The sequence below is a fragment of the Ambystoma mexicanum genome, chromosome 6p, assembly GCF_040938575.1.
Source record: "Ambystoma mexicanum isolate Mex_15411 chromosome 6p, UKY_AmexF1_1, whole genome shotgun sequence".
NCBI classification, from domain to species: Eukaryota; Metazoa; Chordata; class Amphibia; order Caudata; family Ambystomatidae; genus Ambystoma; species Ambystoma mexicanum.
The window spans coordinates 1,252,082,859-1,252,108,111 of NC_090935.1; the positions used below are offsets into that span (position 1 = coordinate 1,252,082,859).

At 48.2% G+C, this 25,253-nt stretch overlaps 1 protein-coding gene across 5 annotated transcripts in view; it reads right to left on the reverse strand.

Annotated features, from left to right (window-relative positions):
* The window catches only part of VPS13A (vacuolar protein sorting 13 homolog A), a 2,994,934-nt gene that overhangs the window by 400,706 nt on the left and 2,568,975 nt on the right, over positions 1 to 25,253 (reverse strand). For all 5 annotated transcript variants that reach the window (XR_011280366.1, XR_011280367.1, XM_069625905.1 and 2 more), the window contains 2 exons: positions 17,140 to 17,253; positions 7,118 to 7,193 (listed from right to left, as the gene is read on the reverse strand). Coding sequence is in view for 3 of the 5 variants with exons in the window: in XM_069625905.1 (XP_069482006.1) it covers positions 7,118 to 7,193; positions 17,140 to 17,253 (190 nt within the window). In the remaining 2 variants the exon portion in view is untranslated. The remainder of the gene's footprint in view (positions 1 to 7,117; positions 7,194 to 17,139; positions 17,254 to 25,253) is intronic.

Consider the following 25,253-nt stretch of genomic DNA (forward strand, 5'->3'; position numbering starts at 1 on the left):
TGTGCAGCATGGCGCAGGCAAGCACAATTTGTGCAACCTTTTCAGGCCTGTACATCAGTGCCCCACCAGCCTGGTGTAGGCACCTAAAACGAGCGTGAAACAGGCTGAAGGTCTGCTAAATGCAGAGCCTGGTCCGGACCTGTGCCTCATTGTAGGCCACCTCCTGTGGCGTCTGTGGATCCTGCACCGGTGTCATAAGCCATGTTTGCTGGGGGTATCTAATCACCTGCAAGGGCAAACGTCAAAGGTGTCAGTCACAGAGCATTGTGGGTGTGTTGCCTTTTACAATTACATGTCGATGGAATTCAGTGAATTCTGTGGGTATTATCGCACTGACAATCACAGTACTAGCATGTGGAATCATTAATTATTTGCAATATGGTGATAGTGGCCTCCTGCGTGGATTCGGACAAGAGAGAGTTATTTAGCGACTCTTCCCAGACAGACCTCTATAAGATGGGGGGCTAATAAAGCTCTGTATTCCCAAATATGGCTGTCACCTAGTCGGGTCCCGGTGCCCTACCCCTAGAGATATTGCTGATCAAATTAATAATTCCTCCATTATAATTGTGTTGTTCAAGCTTACTTTGGCTTGTGTGCTCAATCGCGACTGTGGCATATCCTCAAGCCAGGAGTGTAAGGCCTGGGCATCGTGCTTGAAGGCCGACCCATACAGCAAACTGTAGAAGCTCCGGAAGGCGTCCAGAATATCCTGATCATGTAACAACATGCACCAAGATCACAGCCAACTGTTGTCGCTTTCAGGGTCTGAGATTGTCATGGCAGGATGACATGGTGCCTGTTGTGCGCCTGTGCGTTGTTCTCATACATGTGCCCTGATGGTTGGCGAGTTGCACCTCAGCAGGTTTCTGTTGTCTGCGTCTATTCCATGATGGCGTCATGTACGCTGAACAAAGGTTTTAACAACAACAATATACCCGAGTAATTGGCATTACTATTGCTAGTGTTACATTTTTATTGGTGCAGTGTTGTACTTTGTGGTGCAATGAACAGGGATGTCTCATGTTGCATTGTGGCACCTATAGTTATGTGTGTGTGTATTTTGGTAGCCGGTTGGGGCAATGTGCATTTGCAAAATTCATACAGCATTGTCCATTAAGTCCAAGTCCTGTGGGTTGAAGGCTGTCATTTGTGCGGTGAGAAGGCAGGTCATGCACTGACAGGGCTTTGACAGGGCATGCATTGTTTGGTTGTGGCTATGCAACCCCCTGGCCACCTTCACATTGCTTGCAACATGAATTTGCATGATGGCACTTGTACTCACCCAATATCCACGTCCGCTGGCCTCTTTAACTCTCCATGCATGCAGGCAGTGTGCTGTTGCGCAGGACCATGGCATTGTAGGTGGCTCCAGGGAAGCGGGCACAGCAGTGTGTGATGCAGTGGTCAGGATCGCAGGTCACCTGGACATTGGATGTTGGAGAAAGTGGGCTGCGACATGCCGTGTAGCATGGCCATAGAGTGCTGGAAGGTGCCAGTCTCCAGGAATTGCAGGACAGACACAAGCTTCAACAGCTGGGGTATGGCTGTTACTATTTTTATCCTGCTCTCTATGCCATCCTTGATTAAGGTGAGCAGCTCAACTGTGGTCTCCCTGTTCAGCCAGTACAGGGTGATCAGCGGTTGTCAGCCAAGGTCCAGGGTGAGGGCCTGACCCGGGGTATGGGTGCTTGACTTACATGGCGTCTCCTCCTGCTCCTTTCTGTACCCTGTGCTGTTATTCCTGACTATGTAGGTCAATGTGCAGCATGAGCAGCTGCATGTCCCAGTTCGCAATAGCTAGTGGCAGCATGGTGTTGGAAAGTGTGCTTGGGTAAGGCGTGTGCCTTATGAAGCCCTCTTCAGTGGACTGGGTGCACCTTTAGCTTAATTTCTGGCACCTGTCTGCATTTAGCACCACCTGAAAGGTGGAGGTAACTGCACTGTGTTTTTGGCAGAATTACCTCCTATTTTCAGCAGTATTTCCATTTGTAATCCAGCGGAAATATTGTTTTGGGTTTGGGTGGTAATTCGGCGTTGCATCAGCCATGTGCTGGCGATAATTCCACCTGGGCTAATTCCATCAGCGATAATACTGCAGACTCATAATGTCACGCTACGGTAATAGTGGCAGTAATTCTGTTACTGGCACTTTTACCGTATACCGCTTTAATTCGTAATGAGCCCCCTAGACTGGTACGCAAACGCTACCAAGAGACAGACTGAGACAAAGATCAGACACCCAAGAAAAGCTACAGGACCTAGTGAAGACCGTAAAGACGGAGTACTGCAACTTGCAAGTCCCAGCCTGAAAAACAGGGTATAGTTGCCTATATCCTGGTATCCAACAGGGGCCCCCACGGAAGGAAGCTCCCGAATGGCATTCTGGACTCTTACAATCCCTCCACATTAAATACAACTGCCTGCCAGGCCGATAGACCAGTCTCTACCAAACCACCAACCTATCTCCAGTCTACCCTTGTGAGCTCTACGGTTAGCCCAACCCCAGCTGAGCTAAGATCACAGATTTCCAGCCTCTTTCAGTCAATGCTATCCATTACACGCACCTTTGATGGATTGCAAGCTTCTCCGGCCACCACCAGTACAGGCGCAGATCCACTTAGGCAGCTCCCGGCAGAAGGGGATACCATAGTCACTTGGAGTAACACCAACTTGTACAATATTGTTCAGAAATTCCCAAAGATATGGGAAGGCCCATTCAAGTTACAGGAAGAAATCAGGTCAACATAGACTGTTACTGTCCCACATGCGCTGCGTTGGACCCGTTGCTGTGAGCAGCCGTGCCCACAGATACTTTCACTCTGTTAAAAGTACACTCCCAATGGCCAGCCAAAGAACCTTCCACCAAAAGCATTTACCAATATGGTCTTACAGACCACTTTGACATTTGCGTCCGGAAAACTGGCTGGTCCAAAAGAAATGCCTGTAACCAGGCCAAGGGTGAAAATGCTGCGGAATATCTTGAGCATCCGAAACAATGTTTAAAAAGTATTCTGGAATCACTGATGCCGTGATTGTAGCACGATAGGCGGTGGTGGCTCTGTTTGTTAATGGGTTGCAACACAAGGTATAGGACGGTACAAAATCACTGCCGATAGTGTGGGAGGGGAAGAACTTGGTAGCGGTTTTGCTAGCTGCACAGCATTTCCATGATAAGATCGAAAGAAAGAAAGAAAGCACTGAAGGCAAGCTTGTGACATTGCCAATACAGCATTTACAGACTTCCCAGGGAAGGAAGGCTTCTGCTTCATGCCAAGAAGGTGGAAGCAGAGACGACGAAGGGGAAGAGGAGCTCCCCAAGTACAGGAACAGGGACAGAGCTATGAGGGGCATCACAAAAACACATACAGGAGACCAATGTTACTACTGTAGAGAGTTTGGGTCCTGGTAAGCAGACTGCCCGAATAGACTTCAGTATGACGGTCGAGGCAGTCTGCCAACTGCACCATTTGGGTTAGCAGTTCCACGCCATCACCACAGAGCAATCATTAGGATTGCCATGGGGTTCCCAAACTTGTTGCACCACTTATTCTGCTTAATCCTGCAGCCCCTTATGTTGATTGTTCCATTGCTGGTCAAAAGGTATCATGTTTGGTTGATGCAGGAGCATAACGCTGAAGCCTCTGAATAACCACATACTGTGCACGCTGATGAAATTGTCAATGCTGTTGGAATTGCAGGTACCTTGATACCCCACCCTGTGTCTCCCACACTTATTCACGTTAGGTCCTATCTCGGACCACCATGCATTCTTGTTGAGCCCCTGCTCCCCAGTGCATTTGTTTGTATTATACCTGTTATGCAAATTGAGTTGTTCTATTTACTGTTCTGATGGTATATTCCTTGAAATTCCTACCCATAGTGAGGTTTTGACAGTGCTCCAGGAGATCACTCATTAGTACCTGAGAGACCAAGCCGGCACTCCCTTAAACAGTGGGGGAGTGTTGGACCACGTCCCTACTAAATGATGGTCTATGCATGCCAATGAAGACGGCTACATGCTCAATGCTGAGCCAGTCAAGATCACCCTGAACCCAACCAAACCCCTTGTACACCATGGTATGCCATTTCTAGGCAGGTCGAGGAAAGGCATTGGGCCTTCTGGAACAAGTATTATTGTACCAACATGAAGCCTGTGTAATACCCAGATTTTGCCCATAAAGAATCCCGGAAAAGAGGTTTATCGTTTTATCCAGGATCTGTGTTGCCAGCCTTTCCCGTTGTACCCAACGCTGCTACTATCCTGTCCGGCATTCCATACACAGCCACGTAGTTCACTGTTGATTTGTGTTCAGCCTTTTTCTTGATACCCATTCGCCCTGACAGCCACTACCTGTATGTATTTATCCATAAATCCACTCAGTACACGTTCACCCGTCTTCCATTCGGATGTCGAGAGCCCCCCACCTCTTTTTTGAGATCTTAAAGAAGGATCTTGACTCTGTGGTTTTCCCAGGAGGGTATCCCGGCTTTCCACCTTGCCCCCTCAAATCCCTTCCTTTCCATTCCCAATTTAAATTTCACTTCCTTTGTCTGGTCTTAAATCCCTTCACAACCTTGCTCCTCCTTAGCTCTCCTCTCTTCGTTCTGCCGACCTCTTCTTACTTTCAGTTCCCCCAACCCCCTTGTGCCTCTTCTTGTTTCTGTTCCTTTCAGCTACTTGCCTCCTTACACTGGAACTCCCTACCTTCCTCTATCCGTTCCTGCCCTCCTATTCTTCCTTCCGCTCCTCACTGAAATCTCTTCTTCATTCCCCTGCCTGATCCCCTTCCCCTCTCACCCTTCTGTCCCTCTTTCTTGCATCCTTCTGTGTTCTCTTTATCTTCCCCTTCTCTTCTAAATCTCCCTTCTTCATACTACTCACTTTACTCACTACTCTCTCTCCCCCTCCTTCTTTCTCCACCCCCCCTCTCCTCTTCTTTCTCATATGTAAATTGTTCTACATGCTGATTTTCTGTTTGACTCATGTTTACCGTTATTTCTTCTACTGTTCCATGTTTATTGTATATTTTGTTGTCCATTGTAAAGCACCTTGGATTAAGGCGCTATATAAAACAATAAATACAAATATGCTAGTGCAATATGTAATATGTAGTTGATCTGCTCCTAGCTCCCTCCCCCCTCGTTGGAGGCCTGTAAGCAAGACTCCCTCACACTACTGACAGCGCTTGCTCAAAAGGGCCACAAGGCAGCTAAATACAAGTAACAAGCCTGTCTGCCCCATGTGCGATACCCAGGCCATGAGATGTCAGCTGGGGAAAACACCTGTCCCAAGATTGAATTGCAGCAATCCAGAAAGTTCCCAAGCCCCAGAGACAAACAAGAGGTTCCTCAGGATGGACAGTAACTGCAGGTAGTGGGTCTCAGAATATGTCACCATAGTTAAAACACTTCAGAGCCTCAGACATGATTCGACCCCTGAGCCCCTACAAAAGCAAGGGCTTACAACAGCACTAGCTTTAGGTTTGTCAGATTACAGCAAGCCATTTGTTTTGTACTGCGATGAACGTGACAAGCTTGCCCAGGGAGTATTGACACAGTTGCACAGTGATAAGCAGAGGCCCATATCGCATCACAGAGAAGAACTAGAATTCCAGCATGTCTGTGAGCTGTTGCTGCTGCTGCGCTGCCGATAGAAAAGACTGACTCCCTTGTGCAAGGCCACCCGGACACAATCGCAGTTCCACATGCTTTGCTGTCCCTGCTGTTCAAAGGGAAAACCAAGCATGTGTCAAAATATAGACATACCCGGTTTGAAAAATTGCTTATTTCAGCAGCCAATGTAACTTTGCAACGGTGCCCTGTCTTGAACCCTGCCTCTCTGCTGCCTACCCCGCAGGAAAGGGAAACGCACAATTGTCTTACTGTTGGGAAAGCGCTTGTGTCTCCCTGTGCTGATTTATCCGACACCCTTTTACAGAACCCTGATCCGATTCTGTTTGTGGACGAGTCATGTAGAGACTCAGAGGAGTGCCACGCACAGGAGAACTGGTCTCAGGATATTCTGTATGCACCTCCACAAAGCCCTACCCTAGAAGTATACCGACTTCCCACGGCAAGATCTGCTCAGGTCGCCAAACTCGTGGCCCTCACCCGGTCATGCACCTTGGCTAGGGGTAGATCAACCACAAATTACACCAACTCCCGGTATGTTCATGCTGTAATGCACGATTTTGGAAACCTCTGCAAGCACCGAGGACCCCAGACATCCACAGGCACCCCTATATTGAATGGAAGATGTGCCCACCCTACTGCATGTGTTATTGCTTCCTGCTGCCCTAGCTATTCAATGCAAGGAACCCAATCCCTCTCTGTCTTTCACCTAAATGCTATAAGCGAATAGAACTGATAAAGTTAACTGAACTGTTACAAATACAACGCGGTTGTATTTATAATTGCCATGGTTTTCTTTTTAAGTTTCCCGGGCTCCTCCGGGCCCGAGGAGCCCGGGGAACTTAAAAAGGAAAACCACGGTATTTATAAATACAACAGAATTGTATTTATGATTGCGGTGGTTTTCGCTTTGAGTCTACTGGGCTCCCCCGGCCCGGGTGAGTCCGGGCGACTCTGAGCGAAAGCAACTGCAATTATAAATACAACGTTGTTATATTTATGTTTTCCATGGTTTTCTAACCACGGCAATTATAAATACAACAACGTACACTTCTCTGCTCTCCGGGACTAAGGAAGCAAAAGCTGCTGTAATAAAAGCTACAAGCAGGTGGCTTTTGGTTCATTAGTACCGCAAGGGCAGAGATTAACTCAAGCACAGGAGGCTCGTCCATTTCACAAAATAGACACCTCCTAGTGCTTGATATTGAAGGGGTTTAAACAACATTTGTGTAAAATTTTACATAGGAACTTTCAATAAAAAGATGTTTATTATATATTTTTTATTATTGCATATGTTTTAAGATCAAAACATTTTTGAGCACACTATTCCTTTAATCCCACGCAAACATACACAATTGTACAGGTCTGACAAGCAAGCAAACTATCACTATATCAAAGTAAAACATTGTGAAAATGATGTAGTAAAACACAAACATTTCTATCATCAGAAATCGAAAAAGACGAAAATGATGGTGCGACTTACCAACAGCTCCACCCACTAGCGCTTTAACACCCAGGGCCATTCCTTCAACAAACTCTTCAGGGCCCTGGATTGCACCCTAAAATAAAATATATTTACAAAAGCAAACATTAGGTTACCTTTTATATTATTTGGACTGCACAGAATGCATTTGTTTTAGCAGCACAGTAGTCACTAGAGGAAATAGAGTTAAGTGTAACGTTATAGACCAGTGATGGTATTCTAATGTCTATGTACGAGAGGCACACAACAAAAATCATGCCCTGAGTTTGTTACGCAAATAAAAGAAAATGTTACAAAAAGATAGAGCATCTATGATCACAAAACACAAAGCTATAGACATATAAATAAACCTTTTATATCCATGGATGCAATAAATAAAACAAACCAATTACTTACCTTGGGTAATGTTATTTGTAGTGAATAAGGTTTACGTTACTTACCCGTAACTATTGTTCTCCAGCATGGTTCTGGCATGGATTCACATGCATCATGAATATTCCCCGCCATCAGGCTGGGAATCCTTGGCAAAAGAAAAAACGGTTTCACTTTCACTTTAAAACTGTATTTCTCCTCTAAACCAATCACTATCCTCTGGGTCATACTGTCGCCATCCAATGACAGTCTTCTCCCTAAGCCCCGCCTCTGCCAGCCATCTTCCAATTCTTACTGCACGCTTCCGTGTTGGGAGTCCTCCAGTTGCTCTCTGAGCTATTTTGTACTATTTTCCATGTTGTTTTTTGCGGAAATGTTCTATTTTTGTTTCATCGGAGCCTGTGTGCGCCTTTCTCCATCGGCAGGCAAAGTGGATAAATTGTTGGTGAAGTTGCACGCCCCTCAAGGGCAGTTGTTCGTTGAAGTTTCTGGAGGGCCGTCTAGGGTCTACTTCACGCCGTTGACCATGATGGAGGAGAAAAAGGAGGCAAGGACCCTCTTAAGGCCCTGCACCCAATGTGTGATACGGAACGTCTTCGTGGAGGACAAACATCACAAAATGTCTATAAGGCCTGCACCCAGACCACAACAAGGATGGGTGCGAGATATGCCTGGGCTTATCGAAGAAGACCAAGAAAGACAGTTGTAGCAGGCTGGCGGCATGGCTTAAGTCGAGCAAGGCCTCTGACCCGTGTTCTGAGCAAGGTCATGCCTCATCCAGGACCGGCCTGTCCGAAGAGCGATCTCCCCCTGGGAAGAGGTCAAAGTCCTTTGAGGACGCCTCATCCGTGAGGGTTCCAGATAAGGCCAAGAACCATGCGATTCCACCGGGTTTGCTGCTGATGCAGGTCCCAGGTTGGATAGGCTGTGATTACCATTGACGTCCGGCTCCATAGACAGCCTGCCATCGAGGTCCTCCTCAAAGAGGAAGTCATCCACCCTGGCCAATTTGCAGACGAATCAGAAAAGCCAATGCTGGAGGAAGCGAAGCAGGCTGCGCAGCCCAAGCAGCTCAACCTGCGTGGCCAAAGTCCTCATTGACCTCTTCATCAACATCTTCTGTGACGATCACGGTGGTGGTGTAACGCTCACCTGACTCCCACGGAGGCGCTGGCCTGGTTCGCGCTGCTGTGACCTCTTCTAAGGTGATGCGCAGGGTTCGGAAGACGGACTGGACCGGGCCCCCAAATCTGGCTCGTCTGGCTCGCAGAAGTATCCTTCTGTAGGCGAAAATAGGGGATTAACTTCTGCAGGGTAATGCAATCAGCCTCCCACTTTCCCCTCTCACCCTCCTCGAAACCCTTCTGTGATTCCTCATAGCGTCTCACCTTAGGGTCTGGAAGGACGAGCTCTCCATCCTGCTTCTGATGCAGGGGCGGGTTGGTATCCAGTTACTTCACTGGATTTTCGGATTGGTGAGAACCAAACTTGCTTGGCTTCCAGGTAAGTTTTTTGATAAGAGGTTCCCCTTGTGTCCATGCATTAATGTACTAATGCTAGTGTCTTTTTCCCCATAGGGGCCGGGGTACGGAATGCCGGGGAACAGGCACCGACCCGAGATGAAAGGTGAAATCCTTGTAGAAATCAGGTAAGTCTTTAATGAGCTTTTTTTGGTGATGTCTTTTCATTCGCTCATTAACGCTGATGTCTCTATTTCCCCTTAGGGGCCGGGGTCCGGAAATGCCAGGATGCGGCGCGGACCCGAAATAAAGAGGGAATGAATCAACAGGTAAGTCTTAACATGGAGATTTAGCTTTCCTTATTCCCTTCTCTCCCTCACCTTTTGTTCTGGTCTTTTTCTCCCTAAGCGCTGGGGCGTCACTGCGAATCTGGATGATCGCTGCTGAACATGGAGGCGCCCTGTAAAGGTGAGTGGAACGCGGCGCTGCAGCGATCGACGCGATGAGCTTTTAAATAAAAGTCTTCCTTTTCAGGATTGTCGGCGAGATGTCTCCGGGATGCGGATTTAGCAGGTAAGGACTTTTCCTTCTTCTGTTCTCTTCTTCTCTTCCTTTGCAGGTGATCCAGGATGCTGGCAGGCGTGGCAGAAGTCAGGATGCAGGAGCAGACACGGTGAGCGTCCAGCTGCTAGATGCAGAACAACGCGAAGCACGTGTGGCTGTTCGGGTGGGGTTTAAATAGCCTTGGAAGAAGTTCCAGGTATGTATCCTTCCTCCAATCAGGTATGTATCCTTCCCCGACCACGCCCGGATGGTAAATTAGTCCCACAGGTAAAGTAGTTCCTTTCAGGCCTCAAGGAGGCCGGGATCCTGCAGCATGGTCTGCATCAGGTAAGTGCACCCAAGCACTCCCATAATGAGCCTGGCGCCTATGGCGCCAGGACTGATGTCTTTTATGAGCCTGGCGCCATAGGCGCCAGGACACTGTCCAAAGGGCCCCTATATGGGGTTGCTGGGTCCTTCCTTGGGGACTGGATGTCCGCTTTCGGGGACGCAGGGCTTGAACCGGCTCCCCGGGAGCGGGCATCATGACAGGTGGTATGACGAGGGTGGCTCCTACAGTGCAGAAGATATCCCTTCCTCCAAGGTGCAACCTGGTCGCCGTGGCAGCAGCGAAGGCTGCAAGCAACCCTGGGGGTTTGGGGGGGGGGGCAAAGACACTGGTCCAGATCCCGGTTCAAAACCCTCAGGGTGGAAAAAAGGTGGTGGGTGGGTGGGGGTGAGGAGGCCCCAAAACAGCCCTCCAAGGTTTGCGTTCAACCAATGGACACCTCATCCACAGACGTCTACGTCCAAGAGTCTGTCCATGCAGTCCACAAAGGAAACGAGAGTGACGCAGGGCCTAGCGCTCCATCGTTCTCTCCAAAGCCGAGGGACATATCCATGGACATCCTGTCGACTCTCCACTCCCTAGTGACTGAGATCCAGCAGAGGTTGCCACCAGATCAGACTCCAGGTAAGAGAGAAAGCGTCAGTAGTCTCCTCCACCACGTCGGGCCCCGCCTCCACCAGCGGACATGGATAAACACACAAACACTGGTGCGGAGATGGTCACGGAAACCAACGAAGATGAGGACTTTGTCTCGGCAGACAACCAATCACCGCACCTGGACGCACCCCATAGAGTGCCTCCAAGGTGCAATCATTCCACTTGATCTCTATGGCCTCTATGGCCTCCAAGCTGTTCCAGCTGGTGCCTACGGAAACTAAGGAGGGCTTCTTGTATCAGTGACACCCAGAAGAATCCAAGAGGAAGACTATCATGGAGGCACCCTTTTTGGATGACATTTGGGAGGAAGGCTTAGCCCTCAAGAGGAACCCATGCACGGTTCCAACCAAGCGAGACAGGTTGGAGAAGAAATACAGGGTGCCAGACTACACATCCAAGCGCTTGAGGCCACAGCCGTTGCCAGATTCGGTAGTGTTGGCTGCCACAAGGAAACGTTTGGCTAACCCGGATTCATCATCATCAGCCTCCCCGGACAAGGAGGGAAAGAAGATGGACGCCATGGGGAAGAGAGTCATATACACGGCGGCAACCACGATCAAGGCGGCTAATGCTCTAGCTATCCTGGCCCCTTACGGCCAGTAGCTTTGGTACAAGCAGGGCCCGATCCTGGAATTCCTCCTTGTCAACAAGAAAATTGAGGCTCTCGCCCTCTTTCATGGAGGGGAGGTGGCATTGGACCATGCCACTATAGTGGCAGTGGACATCGCAGACAGGTTTCTGGCAGATGGGAAACTGAGTCTGCCTTCGTCAGCAGGGATGGTTGAAGGCCACAAACATTTGTCAGGATGTTCATGCGAAGGTGCTGGACATGCCCTTCAACAGTGAAAATATGTACGGGAAGGCATTCGATTAATCCCTTCAAGCCATAAAGACGGATAACAGAGACACGCGTTCCCTTGGCCCGCTACAGCAGCATCACTTGTCTTTTTGCTCCTCCAGGAGAAAATCGAGCAGTTCATCCAAGGGATTCTCCACATCATACAGGCAAACTCCCAGATCCTCCATGCGGGAAGCCTACAGGGGTCGCTCCCAGGCTTACGGTAGCAAAGGTCAGCGTTGATGTCACCAGCAGGGCAGGGCGCCGGCACCCAAGCAAGCCTGAACCAGCCAAGAAGTCGGGCACCCACTCGTGCACCCTGGTGGGAGGCCGGCTGACAAGGTTTGTCAGCGTGTGGAAGAGGATCACTACTGACAGATGAGTGCTGCACGTTCTCGCCCAGGGACACACCTTGGAGTTCCAATGCAGGTGCCCTCGTATTCCACTGGTTCCCCGTCAGGAGCAGCACATCCCTCAGCTCCTGGAAGAAGCGCAAGCCATGTTATGGAAAGGGGTGATAGAGCTAGTTCCCTTACGGCTCCGGACTCTATTCCAGATTCTTTCTGGTCAGAAAGAAGACATGGGGTTCGAGACCCATCCTGGACCTGTGCCGTCTGAACAAATAACTGAAGTCCCAAAAGTTCAGGATGGTCACGTTGCAGCAAGTGCTCGGCCAACTGGAGGAAGGGGATTTCTTGATGTCGTTGGACCTAGAGGATGCGTATTTCAATATCCCAATCCACAGAAAATATTAAAAGTTCCTACGGTTCATGGTGCAAGGCCAACACTACCAGTTCAAGGCCCTACCATTCGGCTTGAAATCAGCTCTAAAAGTGTTTACAAAATGCCTGGCCCCGGTGGCGGACCATCTGCAGGCATACTCCTATATCCGTACCTGGTCGACTGGGTTATATGCGCCCGCTCCTGGGAACTGGCTGGCGAGCACACAAAGGAGACCGTCCGACTACAGACGGACCTGGGGTTCTCTGTAAATTATCCAAAGTCCTGGCTAATGCCATCGCAGAATGCGCTGTTGCTCTGTGCCAGACTCAACACAGTGGTCTGCCTGGCATCTCCCTCAGAGGAGAGGCTAGCATCTATTCAAGGGAAGGTGCAGCCACTGTCGTCAGCGAAGACGGCCACGGTTCAGGCCATCACGTCGTTGCTGGGCATGATGTCGTCTTGCACCTACCTCGTCCGTCTCTGCAGGTTGCAGATGCGACCCCTACAGGAATTCTTGGATGCACAGTGGATACAAATGTCCTGGAGTTTTGCGGACAAGATCTCTCTCAACGAGGGGTTTCCGGCAGGACAAGATCCCTCTCAATGAGGAGTTTCCGGCAGGCAATAGAGTGGTTGGGGGGGGGGGAGTGGTGTGCTCCCACATCACCCAGGGGACAGGATTTCAAACCCTGCCATACTAAGAGATGGTCACCACAGATGTCTCTCTGAAAGCTTCTGGGGCTCACACCCGACGTCTACACGCCAGAGGTCTGTGGCTTCCAGAGGAGAAGGGATCTGCACATCAACATCCTGGAGCTACGGGCAGTGTTCTGGGCCCTCAAGTTTTTCATAACGTCTCTGAAGGGCAAGGTGGTGAGGATCTTCACGGACAACACCATTCCCATGTTCTACAACAGGAAGCAAGTGGGCACTCGATCCCCAGCAGTCACCAAGGAAGCTTAGGACTTGTGGCACTGGGCCATCGGACAGGGCATGTTGCTCGTCCCTCTCCACCCGGCAGGCATCAAGAACACCATCACAGACTCCCTCAGTAGGGAACTGCGCTCTAGCCACGAGGGGGAACTTCGTCATGATCAGGTGGACTGCCTGTTCATCAAATGGGGCACACCCTTGATCTTTTTGCCAAAGCAGCGAACTCCAAATGGCACAAGTTTGCCAGCAGATTTCACCAACCGAGGAGCTTGGGGGACGCGTTCTCCTTCCCATAGGAAGGTCTGTTTCTGTACGCTTTTCACCCATTTCCTCTCCTGCTATGTATGATCAACACACTCATACAGTGTTAGTGCAAGATGATACTCATCGCCCCAGCTTTGCAGAGGCAGATTTGGCATATGGACCTGCTCAGCCTTTCAGCGTCGCCTCCAGTCAAGTTGCCGGTACTTCCGGATCTGCTGACCAGAGAAAGGGGCGCAATCCTTCATCACGATCCAGGATCCCTGAACCTGAAGGCATGGCTCCTGCAGCCTTAGAGTTTGGAGGTTATGAGCTGCCAACGGACTGCAGGGAGGTTCTCGCCAAAGCCAGGGTGTCTTGAACACTAAAGTGCTACGGCGATAAGTGGAAGTGTTTTGCCGGTTTCTGTCGGTTGCAGAAGATTACTCCTTTGAGTCACGGCCCCACAGAGTCTTCCATGCTTGCTTCCTTTGGCAAAAGCTTGTCTGGCTCAAGCGTCCGTTAAGGTACACCTGCCGGCCATCTCACGCTACTATACAAAAAGGATTGATGTCTCCTTCATAGTGGACATCAGGGAGGAACACATAGGAAGTTACAATGAGTGATGTCTCACAGAAAGAACTGTTGTACAATATTTCATGTTCAGGACTCAAAATGATAGAGAGGAGTGTGATAAGGAGTCAATATCAAAATCATTTCATTCTTTATTGTCATAAATACATAAAAACGTAACAAATAGTCATTCAATTGTTACAAAAAAACAAATGGTGACACTAAATCACTAAATCCAGACAAGTTTCTCACAAATGCATGAAAGCGTATTTCAAAAATGTGCAATGAAACGACAAAGTCAAGGTAAACAATTCTCTTAGCCTAAATATAGAACTTATCTATTGTCATCTAATATCACTGAAGTGCTAAATATCAAAATTTAAAGTCAACTAGAGGTATTCTAGAGAAGAAAGATCAATACAAATCTAATAATTAGCCAATATTCCTTCATACTTAGGTTCGACAACCAAATCATCCAGTTTTACACAAAAACTGATTTTCGTCTTCCTCAGGACAAAAAACATTTTACAAAACTAATTTGAAAACATAATATAATGTTTTCTTAAAGTTTTTTTTCTTTTTCTTTTATTTCTTTAACACTATACCGTGGTTAGTGCATAAATGAAATTCCTTGTTTGTACTACTTGGTTCGACACAGAAGATTGCTCCGTCCTCCGACCAAAGGTATGTACGATAATTAACAATTTATCTCTGTCTTTTTGGGTTGGAGTAAGACTGGACCACCTTTCCCATAAAGCTTTTCACTTAGGCGAACAATACTATGAATCAAGTCGTCGGTCCCGGTGTCATGACAACTGACATCTCTGTGTGGCGATGAAAAAAATCACCTCAGAAAAATGCCAGACGGTGTAAACAAAGTGTCAAACCTGCCGTTTCTTGCCGCGTTCATGCCCGCATGCGTGGAGGGAAGCATCTCACACAGTATAACCACAAAACTACACCAGATGCCCGGGAAGATCCTCATTGTGGTCCCACAGACTCATCAAGGAGTTTCTCAAGGGGCTTTTTCGATCTTTGCCGCCGGTGAAGGCACCTCCCCAGCATGGGAACGCAACGTAGTCCTGACAAGACTTATTGGGGCAGCTTTCGAACCTATGCATTAAGGCCCACTCAAGTTTCTCTTGTGGAAGACGGCGTTCCTCGTGGCCATCACCTCAGCCTGACGAGTGGGTGGGATCCAGGCCCTGTGCTGCAAGCAGCCGTATCAGACTTTCCATGAATCGAGGGTGGTGCTGCATATGCACCCCTCTTTCATGCCGAAGGTTCGGTCGGAATTCCACCTCAACAAGCCTTTGGTGTTACCGGTTTTCTTCCCGAAAACTTTGTCGCCAGCAGAGAGGTCCTTGCATTCGCTGGATGTTTCTGGTGCCTTGAAGCTTCACGTGGCATGCACAAAGAGTTTTCGGAAGACTTCTGAATTGTTTGTGACCTTTGGACCTGTGAATAATGGTAAGGTTTCTCAAGATGGCTCTCCGGCTGCATCATGAACTGTCATCGACTAGCTATCCGGCTTCTGCCGGGCTGCCCGAGAGCGCACTCCACCAGAGCGATCGCTGCGACAACGGCGTTCCTTTCTGGTGTACTTCTGCTTGAAATCTGTAAGGCTGCAATGTGGAGATCCATGCATACCTTCACCAGGTTCTACTGCGTTGACAGGGATTCCACGGAGGAGTCCAGAGTCGGCCAGGAAGTGCTACGCAACCTGTTTGCTTGAGGTGAGTCTGTTCCAGGAGTAAGTGTTGATTACTTCTGTTGACCTTTGCCACCACCCATGGTTGTGTAATGTGTACTGCTGTGTATTCGTTATTCATGAGCATGTGAATCCATGCCAGACCCCATACTGGAGAAGGTTTAAGTTACTTAGCTGTAACTATTGTTCTCCATCATGGGTCTGGCATTGATTCACATGCAAACCCTCCCTCCGGCCCCTCTGCAGCTCTTCTTGGTCATACTGCCACTTTACGTGCTTACCAAATCTGAAGGTAGCTGCCAGAGGCGGGGCTTAGGAAGAGGAGGGCATTTGATGGGGGAAGTATGACCCTAGGCCAGTGCTTGGTTATAGAGGAGAAATGCAGTTTTCAGGCTAAAGAGAAACTGCTTTTCTTTTTTCCGAGTATTCCCAGCCTGACATTGGGGAATATTCATGAGTGGATCCTGGTAATCTCGATTGGGTGTGTGTCTGCCCGTTTATATTACTCTTCAGCCTTCTTGCTAATACTGTGATAAGGAAGTTGTCCTCCACCTTCCCCTTGGATTCCCAAAATGTGGGTAGGGTCTCCCAGAGGGCCCTTTCTAGCTTTCTCTACTTCCTGGACTTCCCCACCAATCCCAGGGAGAGTTTGGTGGCTCTCCACTGCCCCTCTGTATCTGCCACAGCCCTCTTGAGTCCCCAAAGCCTTCCCAGCAACCGGTGTCCTTCTGTGCGTGCTCCGCAAGGGTTCCACACTCTCCCTCCTGGGCGTCTGCCAACAGCTGTAGGGTCCCTGTAGCTTTCGTGGAATTCTGCTGTCCTGTGGCGGCTCTGTCGCAGACTTGGACTCCTTCCCGGTTGTGCAGCATTCCTCCTCTGTACCTTCCAGGCTTCAGGAACGCCTGGAGCTTCCATCCAGTAGATTGTTGTGCTGTTCCTCTTGCTTGGACTGGCTTCAGACCTCTCGGCTCTCTTCTCTGCATCCGATCTGCTTCCTTTTCCTGCGCCATACCGCATTCACACCCACGGTTCCTCCAGGGAGGGCTAGGCACTTTGACATGTCCTTCTATTTATATCTTGTGTCTAGGAAAACAACTAGAACGTGTATGTACCTTCTCTTGAGGACTCTTCATTGCTCTGCATGTTCTTTACGTCTCCGTACCGTCCAGTTAACCCTGAGTTACTAATTTTACAGAAGCAAATGGAAGTGTGGGCTACTGGGGGTTGAGTGAGGGGGGGGTGGGAGAGGTAATGGAGGTTTGGCATATCATGGTTCCCTTGGATGGTCGTCCTTATCCCTAGAGGGGGAGTCTCTCCCCATGAGATCCTCCTGCTAAGTACCACCCCCAGGGGGACTATCAGGTAGCGGGGCTCACCTCACTGGCCTCATGGGAAGGGGCTTCCCCTCGGGGACAAGGGACGACATCCAACGATTCGTCAAACAGGACATAGATTTAAAGATGGGTTGAAATAGTGCTACAAAATGTACAACGAAAAAGGTTTATGTATACATGTCTTTTTCTAATCAACCAATAAAACATTAGCGCCAAGCCACCATTTGCTCAAAATGCATTTGATGTGTACATGCAGGTTGCTACGTACATGTTAGAAATTGGCATTTACCTGGTACGGTTCATAGAAAAATGCTTCAACTCCTTCGGACAAGTCTCTGAAAAAGCCAAATGGATTGCCCAAAACATCCAGCCCAAGAATAAGAACATACATCTGTTTAATTGCCTAGAAGATAAACATTTAATTAGTTCACAGAGATTAATATAATAATCCACAGTTAATATATGAAAGTGAGTAAATAAAACATATTGCATAAGATTACATCATGAAGGGATGAGGGAAAATCATGGACTAAATCAAAAGAGAAAGTACACACAAACAATGTCATGGCACAACAAATCCTAATCAAACGATGTGCTTGTAAGAAACAGGTGGTGAGGAGCCCAAATGCAGAGATGCAATAGGAATCAGAATCAAACATGTGTATACCTGCATCTGTTAAAACAGTCAGGATCAAAATCAAGATTTCACAAGAAGTAGCTAAAAGCCACTCTTGGGCATCAGGCATCACCCTGCAAGAAAAAGCCACGTCTGGAGAACGAGCTACTAGTGCATAGCGTGCTACAAATGTAACTAACACCAAAGAAGAAACCAAAAAGCTTTGTCCATGACATATAACTTTTTAAAAAATGTCTTCTGCATGTGGCCTAATGCTTCTTCAGATACATTCTGAAAACTTCCAAGTTACTTGCGTATGCTTTCAGTTGGCTGGTTGTATCAAAAGTCGCTATGGCAGTTTTAATCAAACTAGCCACACTTTTCCAGCTACTTCAATCCATGTGTACCTTACTAACGAATGACAACTCCATGGTGAGGCAACACAAAATGAATGCTGAGGTCCATCACAGTGGGGGTAAGAAAGGTGTTTCAGAAAATGTAAAAGCAATGCCAAGTGGGGGCATGCAAAGCATCTTTATGGCAAGACCTGGCTCTTTTTGGAGGCAGGAATAGGAGAGCTACACCAAAAAGTGAGCATGACAATTAATGTTTTGATGGTGTTAAGATAGATTTCAGAATCAAACCTTGGGATGGATTCTGCAAGGCCAACTTATTATGGTGAGCTGGAAATACACTGAAGTGTATTCAAACCCAGTCAAAAGAGGTAGCAGAGCAGTAAGTCTTAGACTCAGCAAAGGTGCGTGACTGGTCTAGGGCTACAATCAGACACACATAAAGCACTCCAATAATTCCAGTTAAACAGAAAGCTATACAAATATACAATTATCTATTAGGCCTTCCAGTTGCAAATGAAAAGTCTAGGTAAGTATTATCCCATAACTATTATCACACACATATATGCATGCATTCACCTTTTGGGGATTCTACTAACAGAACACCAACCCTTTATTTTTTTAAACAGTTATGCAATTGTAGCAGAGTCACAAGCAACACATTAAGTAACTGCAAGCAGTAAAGTACCAGTAAACACAGGTACGTAATTTAGGCAGAACGCATACAGATGAACGTCAAGGTCCCCAGAACTTAGTAAATCCAGCAATGTCCAAATAAGGCCTAGTGCCCAAAAGTCACCAGTTACTCTTGGATTGTGAAAATAGCTACCCACGAAGATTGCAGATAAGTGTTCCAAAGGTAGGTAAAGTTAGAAAGAAAAGGTATATCTCCCAGTCCCAGCACTCAAGGAAAGGCCCAGGGGGGAATCTTTGACCAGACCAACACTGATTTTAGTCAAGCTAAGGAGAGATAAAGTGAGAAATGTATGCACATGCAACACTATGGTTGGGGGAGAGGCAGGAATAGGTAGCATAACTTACCCCCCACATCCCTTATTTCAATTCATTCTTCAGGTGTTCCTAGCCCCGCTGGGCCCACTTACTTCAGCAATGTGTGCAGTCGAGGTAGGTCCATGATCCACAGGTGCAGAGGTCAATATTGGTATCGGGTCCAGCTAGTATGCAGTTCAGCCTCGCATGATATGGTTCTGAAGACTAGAAAGTTGGACACCCTTGGCACGAAGAGATGCAGACCTGCACAGGCGATGTGAGAAGAGCTCTGGGACACAAAGAAGATGAGATTTGGTGGGAGTCACCAAGATCAGGCAGCCAGAGGCAATCTTCATAAAACGAACAAAGGAGCAGGCCCTGCATAACTTCTCTTCAGTCTAGGATACTGACACTGCTGGTGCATTCATCTTCTTGTACAAGCTGAAGATCCACAAAGTTCCAATGATGCACTCAGAACAGTGACGGCTGTAACGAGCCCCGGAGAGAGCTGGTGAGACCACCGAGTGATCCAATGACACTTCCGAAGGCTCAGCAGGCACAGATTCTTGAGCAGGGGTCAGGACAGGTTGATACCAACAGTCCAGGAATTGAAACACTGACAGGGGCCTTCTTGTGATCAGAGGAGAAGAGCAGGACTTTACCGGGACTTGGCTGGAGGCAATGATGGTCAGCTGTAACGGTCATCTTTGGGTCTTTAGTGGGCTGCACTTTTCACAGGGGTCTTGGCTCTAGAGATAATCTGTCAAATGGCTGCAGGTGTCATCCTTTGATCCAGGATTTGAACTGGAGTCGCCATCAGGTCCACCAATGGAAAGGATCGGCACCATTCAAACTAGCAGAGCCGGTCAAACATGGATAGCCACTGGTCAATGATTCTGCCCAGCAACAGGCACTCGCTGAGATGCAGACTAGGACAACAAAGTCCCAGCCCCCACATCTGGCCACACAAACAGACCGCCACTTTGCCCGGGAAAGCAGGAGCTTTGCCCCAGGAAGGGGTTTCCATTTATGAAATTCTGAGCCCTCGAGGGCAGGAAGAAAGTGAAATAACATAGTGGCCAGAGTACAGGCAAAAATCTCATGGCACGCCCATTTTAGAGTATATGGAACTATTAATGGCATTATGCCGGAAAGTACAAACAAAGCGCACAAGTAAAAAGTTAAAAACACAGTAAAAAGATATCTGCTACTTCCAGCCTATCCTGGACACACTGTACAAAATAAAAAGCTACAAGGGTACTAAGTATCCTAACTGCATTTCACTTTTGAGGTGATGTGTGCAGCTTTCAAACTAGAAGAAATCCACTAAGGGAGATCAAGACTACCAGTACTGGTAGTCTTAGGAACTGATCACTCCCTTCCCCCTCTAAGAGTTAGCAAAAAACAAGGGCAGTAAAGCAGAGGGCCTCAAAAAGACTCAGGTCAACAAGTAAACAATAGCAGAAAGAAGAACAAATTATTTACCTCCCGGTAATGTTCTTTCCGATGGATTCCTCATCTGTGATAATCCTATCCGTAGCGCAGCTGATCTTCAGAAACTTTTCTGCCTCCAGAAGGTGCGGCCCATCTCTGGTTGATGCCTCTACATGTCCTACGCCAGACATGATGTCGGAGCCAGTATATATAGGAGGTGCTGCGACCCATGACCTAATTTCCACCCTTTTTCCCTCAAACATACATGCTGAGGGGCCGCAGAACCGGAGGTGTACTTGCGATCCACCAGTGGGGCAGGTATGGAGGGCAATGAGAAATCCGCAAGAGTTCTTCCTCCCACTGGTTTCTCTTCCATGATAAAACTCCGATAGCAGTAGGTGCATCTGGATGAGGGAGGAAAGCAAGGACACTAACTTATACAAGAAAACTCTGGTGGACCGCCCTACCAAAATGAGCATCCTGTCCTTACTGGTAATCCAGAGAGGAGTAGTTGGTGAATATGTGTAACGAGGCCCACATAGCCGCCTGGCAAATATCCAGAACAGGAAGCCCTCTCTGCGGGGCATAAACGGGAGCCAGTCCTCTGGTGGAATGAGCTCAGAGACACCCGGGCACATCATTACCCACCAGATCATAGTATTATGAAATGCAAGGATCCACCTTGACAGAGTCTGTTTAGTCACAACCGTGCCAGCATGGGCACTGCCATAACCCACAAAAAACTGGTCATCTTTCCTGCTGGCTGCCGTCTGAGAGACATAGTAGCAGAGGGCCCTTACTGGTTCCAGCCGATGGAATCGTTCCTCTGCCTCAAAAGAATGGGGCAGAGGGGAAATTCAGAGAAAACTTTCAAGAGGTAAGAAGCCTCACTCTAAATGACATCTTCTCTTTGGAGAAAATGAAATAGGGAGGTTTACCAGAACACCTGGAGCTAACTCACCAGTCTAGCAGAAGTGATAGCCACTAGAAAGAGCACCTTAAGGGTGAGCAGCCTAGTAGAACAAGGATGCAGGGGCTCAAACAGAGCCCTCTTACGTAACGTTAACATCAAATGTAATTCCCATGCTGGAACGACAAATCGGCATGGGGGAAACTGACTGTACAATCTGTAAAACTGCAGAATTGTGGGCATCGTGAAGAAAGTGCCCTGTTCAGGGGGATCACTTAAAAACAGAGATGGCAGCTAGGTACCCCATCACAGTGCCAATTCTCAGGCCCGTACAGGTCAAAAACAGCAGAAATTCCATAACATAGGATATGTTATGGTGTCCAGATTTCGTTCCCAGCACCAAGCTAAGAATTTACAGCATCTTCAAGCATAAACTGACTTTTTGGGGGCCCCTGGAGCAGAGAGAAGCACATCCAGGACGTCACCTGGCAAGTCCCACTCCGCATAGCTCAGCCTCTCAGTAGACAAGCATGAAGATTTAAGCTGCTGACGCTCAGGTTGAGGACCCCGCCCCTGGGATCTGGAGAGTAGGTCCATTCTCCCCGGTATGTGCCAGGGAGGGCAGATGGACATGTCCAGTAATTCTGGGTAATATGTTCCCAGTCCCAGTCCAGAAGGATCAAGATCAACATGGTTCAAACAGACACAGTCTCCAGAGAACTAGAGGAATGAAAGGGATTGGTGGTAATAAATAAAGGAGATCAAAAGTCCAGTTGACTGTCAATGAATCCCCCAGAGCTCCATGACAAGGAAATTCCCTGGAGCAGAACTGGCACTTCCTGTTCACGCTGGAAGTGAAAAGATCTACTTTTATCCCCCAAAGGGAGACCAACTCTTTCAGAACTTCCAGGCAGAGCTCCCACTCAAGGCAGGCCGAAGTCCGTCTGCTCAAGGCATCCACTGTGAAACTCTCTCTTCTGGCAAGATGAGTAGCTGTCGAAGACAGACTGTTCTCCAAAGCCCAAAACGACAGTCGCATTGCCTCTTTGCAAAGAGGCAAGGAACTTAAACCACCCTTTTTGAGGCAGTGCATGGCCACTATCTGTCCACAAGGATCAGTACACTCTATTTTTCACAGAAGATAGAAAGGCAGTGAGGGCTATCCAGATCGCCTTCAACTCCAGCAAATGTGTGTGCTCCTGAGACTCAATGGGAGACACCAGTCAACTCATAGTCAGGTCTGACAAGTGAGCGCCCCAACCTGTCAGAGATGTCTACAGGACTACCGCCACCTGAGGACAGGGTTGTTGGAACAACGCAACTTTCAGCAGGTTGACCCTAGAGGACCACCACGCAAGGACTTGAGCCTCTACAATTGATACCTGCAGAAGATGTGACATGTGGCCCTGAGACTGCGTCCACTGGCAATGGAGCAGCCACTGAAGGGATCTTGTGCGTAGTCGGGCCTCTGGAACCACTAGAATGCAAGAGGACATGAGACCCAGCAGACATAGAAAGGCTGAGACAGGAATCTTTCCCTGAGTTTCGAGGACACATACCATCTGAGAGATGTTCGTACGAAGGGTCACCTTAGACTGATGAAAAGTCAAGTAGAGAGGCTTGCAGGAGAGGTCCTGCAGTTCGCCCACCTGTCTGGCTGAAGAAATGGCAGGTTACACGTCTTTGTATCAAGGTAATGTATAACAAATGCCCATATATCGAATCTTTCATCTTGAAAACCTTTATAGTGAATGCATTTTTTCACCCCTAAAAACCCACCCCAACCATTTCCCCAAAAAATGTAACCCTTTACCCCACCCTAAATACATTCACTATAAAGGTTTTGAAGAGAACAGATTCAATATATGGGGATTCAATATACAGGATTCGATATAAACACTGTATACCTAATGGCAACCAGGAATGCCATCTACCAGGAAAGAAACTTCAATAAGGCTCTGTGTCCTAATAGCTGGACATGTATAGTGCCTAACAGTGACAAAGACGTGGGAATTATACTATAAAGGGAGAAGAGACCCCTAAAGGCACAGCGCCACAAACCTAAAGGCAATCCTACCCGAGACACAGCCCGAATGGTGCAGGGGCAGCAATAAATGGACGAATACACAGACTCGAGAAGTAAGTTACAGAAGCAGAAAGGGACGGACCGAGGGACGGAGGGCGCAGCTGACAGAGGTACAGGAGGAGTGACCCTGGATGCGTTGATGGAAGTAATCCAGGCCACAAGGTCGTCCCTGGAAGGGAGCATTAAGGAGGTGGGAGTGGATGTATCCCTGGTAAGAGCAGATCTTCGAAAGGTGTGTGAGCGGGTCACAGAAGTAAAGCAGAGAGTAAGCACTGTGGGAGATGACCTCCAATGACTCAAAACCCAAGTGGCGGGCCTCGTAGGGGCAACCAGTACCCTGGAATCTAGAGCAGAGGATGCAGAGGGGGGATCCAGGCGCTGCAATATCCAAATGGTCGGGATACCAGTAAGAGAAGAGAACCCAGAGTGGAGCTTTTCATGGAAAGCCTCATACAAAAGGTGCTGGGAATTAAGTGACTGTCGATTTTTTACAATCGAACGGGCTCAAAGAGTGCCCAGCAGAGCTCCGCCACCAAGGAGTCTGCCAAGAGTGACAGTGGCTAAAGTCATGACCTTCAGAAACAGGGATGCAATGTTGGAGGAATCCTGCAAGGTGGGGTTCTATGAAGTGGGAAACATGAAATTAAGCATCTTCCCAGACATTACGCTGGAGGTGCAACGTCAAAGGAGAACGTATGATGCAGTGAGGCAGCGACTCAGAGAACTTAATATGAAGTACATGTTGTTTTTCCAAGCCAAATTGAAGGTCAGAGCGGGTGGGAAATCATGGTTCTTTATGTCCCCCCAGGAGGTATGGGATTGGTTGGACACGACACCACATAGTTTGGATCCGCAGAATGGGAAGGTGGTGGGGATGTCGCAACCAGTGGTTTAAAGGTGTGCTAAGAAGAATTTGGGTTAAAAGCTGGTAGCACATGTGCCATTTAAGAGGCTAACAGCAGAATCAGTGAGGTGGGAGTGAAAGATGATGAGCAGACAGGAGGAAGTGGGAACGAGGGGAATCCCACGTTTTGGACCAGAGTGACTGCTTGCCCGCAAGGAGGGGGGATTTGAGGGGGTAAACCGGCCAAGGGGCAAACATTTTGGGGAGTGGGGAACCAAACCCTGACAGGGGAAGGTTAGGGGGGAGAAAAGAAGGGGTTGGAATTGAGGGACAGAGGGATGGGATGAAATAGGGAGGGGGGGACGGAAAAATGGGGAGACGAGAGGAGGATTTGCAGGGATAGTTGGGGGAAGGGTGGGAGGTGAGTTGGGTACGAAAACAAGTTGGGCACGGTTGCCTAGTCGGTTAAAGTTCAAAACTAAGAGAAAGGAGAGGGAATATGCAGATTAAGGGGGACAGTATGTAAATAGGACTGAGGAGGACCCGGACGTGGGATTGTAGACCTCAGAAAGGAAGAGGAAACAACGGAGATAGGAAAGAGGGGGAGAGGGATAGGGACCCGTTAGATGGGGAAAGGGAACGCAGTTTAGACCTGGAAGTTGCAGTGGGGCTCATGGACTACAAGTAATAGCTAATTATTAATGAACGATTAGACTGCCTAAATGTATACGAAAGATGATTTATAAGACAAAATGAAAAGTTTACATGTAAACTAAAACATTTGAATAGACAAATTAAAAAAATCTTAAAAAAAGAAGTTCGGAACATGGAATGTTTAGGGGTTGTGAACGATCCAAGAGAAACGAGGAGTGTTTTTTTTAAAGAGACAGGGAATACAGGTAGCCCTGACACAGGAGACGCACCTAACTAAGACTGACCTGGTGGAACTAGGGAGACAAAAGGAGGGTTGGGCAGGTGATGGGTACTACCTACTCTTTGCAGGCGAGGGGAGTGTTGAGTTGGGTGGAGGCGGGGTGCCAATGCAGGTGGAAAATGTTTTGATGGACGAGGTGGGAAGGACAGTAGTGCTCCTGGGGAAACTGGAGGGACAAACAATATGGGTAGCAAACTCGTATGCATCAAATATCGACGACAGGGAATACTTCCCTT